The sequence below is a fragment of the Nanorana parkeri genome, unplaced genomic scaffold (genome assembly GCF_000935625.1).
Source record: "Nanorana parkeri isolate BGI_ZX_2015 unplaced genomic scaffold, ASM93562v1 scaffold3976, whole genome shotgun sequence".
NCBI classification, from domain to species: Eukaryota; Metazoa; Chordata; class Amphibia; order Anura; family Dicroglossidae; genus Nanorana; species Nanorana parkeri.
In genome coordinates, this window is record NW_017310243.1 from 19507 (window position 1) to 26438 (window position 6932).

The following is a 6932-nucleotide window of genomic DNA, read 5'->3' on the forward strand; positions in this document are numbered from 1 at the left end:
GGAATGGGGGGGCAGGGGGGGGTAGAGGGGCAGCGGGGGGAGTAGAGGGGCAGCAGGGGTGTGGGATTCCTATCTCCCGATGGCCAGGGACATGTAGTTCTGGGTGGCGGGCGGGTGGTTGTTTTCTACATTTAGCCCGGTTTTGGGCAAGCAGATCTAAATGTACAGCGGCGATCACTTGCATGCAGCCTGCAGGTCTGCCATTCTCCATGGTGGAGGGTTGGCAGGTAGGGGGGTGCATGGAGGAACCTGGCCTTGGGGCAGCAGAGTGAGTAAATCCGGCCCTGCATACAGTAGGCGTCAGTGTCGAAAATGCCAGCAATGCCACGTACCGGGGGTGTCACGTACGGGGGGACCGATTCCAGGTCACGACCTGATGATACCAACATGAATATTCTACCAAGTTTTCTATTTGAAGTCTGCGGTGCGTGCAACGTAGACAGACGTCCCCTGCGTACACAGAGGGGTAGATCGTGAAATCACAACGCTCTGAAATAAAATATTGTACAAGGGTTCTTTTAGTCCTCCTCCGAAGAGGAAGGATCATGACTCCCTGAACCTCCCTGGTGGGCGAAGACTCCTGACAGGGGCAAGGTAACCCGGGTCCACCTAGGTCAGTGGTGGCGAACCGTGGCACTCCAGCTGTGCCAAAACTACATATCCCAACATGCATCTGCCTCAGGGAGTTATGTATGTGGCTGTCAGAGCCTTGCAATGCCTCATGGGACTTGTAGTTCCAAAACAGCTGGAGTGCCAAGGTTCGCCATCACTGACCTAGGTCATTGGGTTATGGCTTACGGATCCCAATCCTTAGGGACCAGTCCACCAAGTACTTGTCTCCCAAAGGGAGATCCCCAAGTGGAGAGAGGTAAAGAAAACTCATAGAGGCCACAGAACGTCAGTCCCAACAACAGGGTGGGCCCCGAAGGCACAAACACCTTCCGTCTTCTGTAGGGTCCCAATGTGAAGTCATGCATAATTAGGTGCCAGTGTGAGACGTGGCGGGCCTTCCAGCCAAGATAAAAAAAAATGCTCCAGGTTAGCCACAAGGCCTGCCCATGAAGCGTGGTGCAGAAAAAAAACCTACTGAGTGGGGTCCCGAACCCATCCTGATTTTCTGGCACCCCTGGGATGCCAATCCAAGGGGCACAGCACAGAAGGGCCTCTGCACTCCCTGCTCATGGCCAGACCCAGTAGATCCGCTTTCATCAGGATGAACTGGAACCCTCCAGATCCCGGACACTAGAGAACTACTCCTGAACCCCATTCTTATGTGAATGGAGGCACAATTCAGTTTCTTACTCATGGCCAGGCCCCCTTGGGACCCCCATCATCCCCGGGCAGAGTACTGTTCAGTATATGCCTTCAGTAATTTGGCCTTCGGCATAAATTGAACACAAAAAACCCTGTTTTTCCAGCTGAGAATTTGTAGCCACAAAATGGTGGGATGTCGGTGTGTCAGGGTACTAGGGGGCGTTATGGTGTTGTATTGTTCAGTAGTAATTGGCCTCCTTCTTTTACTGCTCGATATCACTCAGGTACGTTCTCCGAATACGATCTCAGAGTATAAGATATCCACCAGTTGGGTAAGATTGTCATTAGCACAATTTCTGTCTGGTCGTCAGTGATGGAGCCACCACCTGTAAGGTACTGGCTGTGGTCTGGGTGGGAGAGAGGCCCCGTGGGGCTCTAGAGATAAGGCTGGGCCATACCACCAGGCCTCACAATTCAAGACGTTAGAACAACAATAGTGCCGTAGACATGTAATGCACCACCAGACCGAATCATTACTCACGGCCGGGCCCCTTACATGACTATCGGCCGTACCCCCCCTCCCAGGGGAGGATATCCCCACAAACGTGGCACCTAGCATCACAAACCCCTAAGCCCCCTCCAACCTGATTTATCCTAAAGGACGCCATCAGGGGCTTGATGCCGGCACACACAGTACCGCCGGGCCAGTACAGCCCACTCTGCCACGTCTCGGCTCTCATCACTGCTGGATGAATGGACTCTGCAAACAGTGCGGGCTTCATTCACAAATACATTGTAACAAAAGTGTCAGGATGTATTTTCTTTTTTCCCCTTATCCTTAGTGAACGCTAATTGGTTCTTTTTAACTCCATTTGTGGTGCCGGCGCTGCGTATTGACCATGCGCAGGGTCCGCAGACACGGAGGGAGAGGATGAGATAGTGTGGAGATCTGTAGAGGGGGATTTATAAAGATCTGAACCCGTTATCAATCTCTGTGACGCGTCTTCTCCCCACAGACGTGGTAGACTGGTACATCTACCTGGCCGCCGCCGCCGGAGGAGTGGCCTTCATTATCTTCATTGCCCTCATCGTGTACAGCGTGAGAACGTGCCGAAGGCCAAGTGAGTGACAACTTTGTATTTCCTACACGTGGAAAGTCTCAGAACATCTTCATGGATGGCCACCTGACCAGATGTAGGATTGGTCCTATGGTGGTCACACGCGTCAGTCATGTGACAGCGCACACCCCAACAATCCCATGTACATCCGGGCACATCGGCCCTCATACTATGGAGTGATTGGCGGATCTAAAGGGGGAAAACAAGAAACAAGTGGCCATATGAATGGCGGGCAGGAAGAAGGGGCATCGGGGGTGACGAGGTGAATGGCTGAGAGACAGGAACGGTGCAGAGAACGGCAGATTCTGGAAAATGGCGGGTGAGGGGGTGGCAGGTGCTGGAGATCAGAAGGGTGATAAAATATACAGAAGAATTCTCATATATAACAAAAATACACCACATCCTGTACAGAGACCGCAAGCTGCTTCCTGTGTCACCGTGTGTGTCACCCTGCACAGTACACTCCATCTTCTACAGACCGGACTCCTTTCCACTGCCTCATACCTTCTCCTTCCTCTCATTTCACCTCTGCGCTCCTCTCCCCGTCTCTTACTCTGCTCCACTCATCTCTCTCTCTTCTTTATCTCCTTCTCTTTATCTCTCTCTCTTCTTTATCTCCTTCTCTCTATTTCTTATCTCTCTCTCTTCTCCTCTCTCTCTTCTTTCTCTCCTCTCTCTCTCTCTCTCTTCTCCTCCTCTCTCTCTTCTTACTCTCTCTCTTCCTCTCTCTCTCTCTCTCTCTCTTCCTCTCTCTCTTCCTCTCTCTCTCTCTCTTCCTCTCACTCTCCTCTCTTTCTCTCTTTTCTTCTTTTTCTCCTCTCTCTCTCTCTTCTCTCCTCTTTCTCTCTTTTCTCCTCTCTCTCCTCCTCCCTCTCTTCTTTCTCTCCTCTCTCTTCTTTCTCTCCTCTCTTCTTTCTCTCTTCTTTCTCTCTTCTCTCTCTCCTCTCCTCCCCGCATCTCTCACGCCCATGCCTCCCCCTACCCCCTCACTCTTTCCTCTAACTCACTTTTTCTCCTCTTTGTCCTTCTCTCCCCTCCTCTGTCCTTGTATCTCCTCCCTTCCAGTCTTTCCTGTAACCCCATCTCTATTTCTCCAGAATGCGTAGTCATACTGAACACCGTGCCACCCTCGTTTCTCTAACATCCACTAGCCAGGAGAAAAACGATCAGAATAAACAGTCAGCTCCAGACGCAAAGCAGACCATCATAAATCCCTTCAGCTTAAAGTCAGAAAACGTTATCACAGATCCTGCTTAGCCCGAGATCTGCACAGTCCAGTAATGAGAACAGTCATATTTGGCTACATGGATCCACAGGAAGGAGGAGATTTTCATTCGGCGCTGTAAACAGGCGCCACCATTCACAGGACGGCTGCCGGGAACTTGCTGGGGACCCGGGCAGCCTTCCTGTGAGGCCCAGCGCACTGTCATTTTTCATCTGAACTGCTAAAGATACCTGAAGAGTCACTTATGAGAGTCTGTCAGTTTGGACTTCCTGAGTGAATTGTCCTCCACATAGGAACCAAAGACCCGGCCAAACTTTGCTTCTCCTTCAAATCCACTTTATTTTTCTGTTTCTCGTTTTATATTCTCTTATTATATCTTTTCTGTTATTATCATCTTATTCTTTTCTTTCTTAAAAACAATATTTAAAAATCATCAAAATGATTCTCTGAATGCTTCAAATAAGAAATTAAACAATCCCAGTCTGTTGGAAGGCAAGTATTATAGTTTAAACTAGGGACGCACCGATAACGGTAGTTTGGAACCGGGTACGAGTACCGATATATTTTTTCCGGTACTCGCCAATACCAAATACCGAGTACCAGAAGTCCCATTCAGGAAGCCAGGCGGGGTGTCAAGACTCGCCACCCGGCTTCCCGATTAACAAGAGAGCCGTCCCATGCTTCTCGTCACAAAGCATGGAGCCGGGTTGCTGGCCAATCATGGAAGCCGGGTGCGGTGTAATGATGCCGCGCCCTGCTTCCTGATTGGCCGGGAGGCCGGCTCCATGCCCCCTTGTCACAAGTGAAGTATCGGGCTAGGCATGGGAGCATTTGGCCAAATACGAGTACTCGCCCAAATACTCGGTATCGGCACCGATACCGATGCTTGTATCGGTATCGGTGCATCCCTAGTTTACACTCTGGTACATTCCTGCCCCTGTGTGTGGCGGCGAGTGTCACAGATATTCCTTACAGTTCAGAATTGCTATAGCGGGGGGGGAATAGCGCATTGCTTCTGTCACAACACATTGTGTCTGGCTACTGATTGTGTGTAAAGGGTTAACTGCTGAGTTAATTGACCTCAGTGGCAAGCATGATCCCTCTCTTCCTCTTCCCTCCCTCTACTTCTACTTTGCTCACTGAACAGTAAACAACAAATTTCATCATAAAACAAGTCCCTCCCCCTCAGAACCCGACATCTTTTGAGATGTTAGTTTTGAGCGGAGTGATCCTTTAAGTACCACTGAGTTGCATTGACGCAAATAAAGTGACGGCGTCCCTTTTGTACCCAACAGAGCGGGAAAGAGCCGAGGAGACCATGTACTGCAACGACCGGAGGCAGGTCATCCAGGAGCGTCAGCTGCCGCAGCCCCCCGTCCAGGCCAGCGCTCCCCCGCCAAGTTACTACACCACCGATGAAACCGAAGACGTCTCCTCCGAAAGGCCGCCGACCCAAAGACTGGAGGCGCCGGAGGCCGCACCGACGGGCAAGAAAGCTCGAAGGCCGAGACCCCCCGAGCCCCCTAATGGGCAGCCGGAGAGCGTTCTGCTTAACCCCCAGGGCCCGGCTCCGCAACAGACGAAGCCAGCCCTGCCGGGAAATCACCCCAAGGATCAAGCACCAAAGCCGACGCCGCGCACCAAGTCCAAACCGACACGGCAGAACCGGAAGAGACACTAGACGGGAAGCGGGGGAGGAAACGATGTTACAGGTCAGCCGGGACAGTATTCACTGCCATTTCTCTTCTGTCTGTACTGGATCTTAAAGTATCTGTTGGGCCCATTGGGAATTATTTACACGTTTTGAATGATAGGCAGACGTGTTTATCGGCGGTGTCGGTGAACCGGCAACCGGGGACAGCTCTGCAGCACACCGCACCAAAGCAAAGTGCATGGCTGGGCGTTACTTAGAGAGGTCAACATGCAAATACAGCCTGCCTGGGAACGCCCACTCATCCAGAGTGACACCCGCCCATCGAGGCATATTAATATTTGCATAACTCCTCCCAAGAGCCAGCCCACTGATTGCATCAGGACTGAGGGCTCGAGAGGAGTACTGCGGCAGGGCGCTGTTGTCAGGGCCGGCACTGAGCAGAGGGGCGGCACATGTTTGAATCACCCGACACCCGAAACGTGGAGTTCCGGGCGTTAATTTACTTTCTACATTTAGCCCCGCTTTTGCACAAGCCGAGCTAAATGTAGAACAGGAGAAATTACTTGTTTCTTTACAAGTGTTCTCGGCGATGTCGCCGAGAACACTTGTAATCAGAGTGCCGGTCCGTCAGAGAGAGATACAAAGTAACATTGTTTATAAACATTGATCAGAGGGGGAGATAGAGAGATACAAAGTAACATTGTTTATAAACATTGATCAGAGGGGGAGATAGAGAGATACAAAGTAACATTGTATATAAACATTGATCAGAGGGAGATAGAGATACAAAGTAACATTGTTTATAAACATTGATCAGAGGAGATAGAGAGATACAAAGTAACATTGTTTATAAACATTGATCAGAGGGGAGATAGAGAGATACAAAGTAACATTGTTTATCCTTTTATTTCCTCTGTTTCATTCTTCTGGAGATGGGGGGGAGGGGGGGGAGAGCTTTAATTTGCTGATAATGTCAGTTGAGGGAACCTGACAATTAAAAGAAACGTTTTTTAAACAAAATAAACTCACATGTGGCCTCTTAGTCAGGGGCTGTCAGGGGCCACACTTGCGGGCCCCTAGTATCTGTACCACTACTGCAGTGTTCATATGAAATCTTCTCTTTGCCCGGCAGGACATCTTGTGGCCGTTTGGGGAATTGCAGCTGTACAACCTTGCACTGACTTTACACAGACTTGGAGGGATCTTGGAACTCACCGACCAATCAGAGGTCTGCACATGGATCTGGGGATCCTCCAACCCGCATCATACAAAGGAGGGGGGTCATTATGTTGTCCCATTGTCTCTATTGTATATGATTATGTACATAGCTTGGAAAACAGATTTGATGTGAATAATATATTTGAAGTCACGCGGACCGAGCCGTGGCCGAAGCACGTGGACTGGACACCGATCCGGATGGATTGCACTGGAATGTGGGCGTGGCTTGATGGATTCAACTGGACCATGCCCGCCGCAAGTGGACTTGCTGGACTCCTGAGAAAGTGAACTGGCCTCTTTCCTGACTTGTACATTCACAACAACTAGAGTGCCCAGGTTGCCTACCCCTGTACTAACATGTTTCAGGCACTGCAGGCTGGAGGGGGCGAGGCAGCTCACTGGAGGGCAATGTTGTGTGAGGAGCTTACAATTCACTGAGATGCCTTCAAAGTCCGAGAGAACA

At 50.5% G+C, this 6932-nt stretch overlaps 1 protein-coding gene across 1 annotated transcript in view; it reads left to right on the top strand.

Annotated features, from left to right (window-relative positions):
• CD2 (CD2 molecule) overlaps positions 1 to 5278 on the top strand; it is a gene marked incomplete at its 5' end in the record, with an annotated part of 21012 nt that extends 15734 nt beyond the window's left edge. The window contains 2 exons of the mRNA XM_018575467.1: positions 2271 to 2375; positions 4893 to 5278. Of these exons, the coding sequence (XP_018430969.1) occupies positions 2271 to 2375; positions 4893 to 5278 (491 nt within the window). The remainder of the gene's footprint in view (positions 1 to 2270; positions 2376 to 4892) is intronic.
• Between the last annotated feature and the right edge of the window lie 1654 nt (positions 5279 to 6932).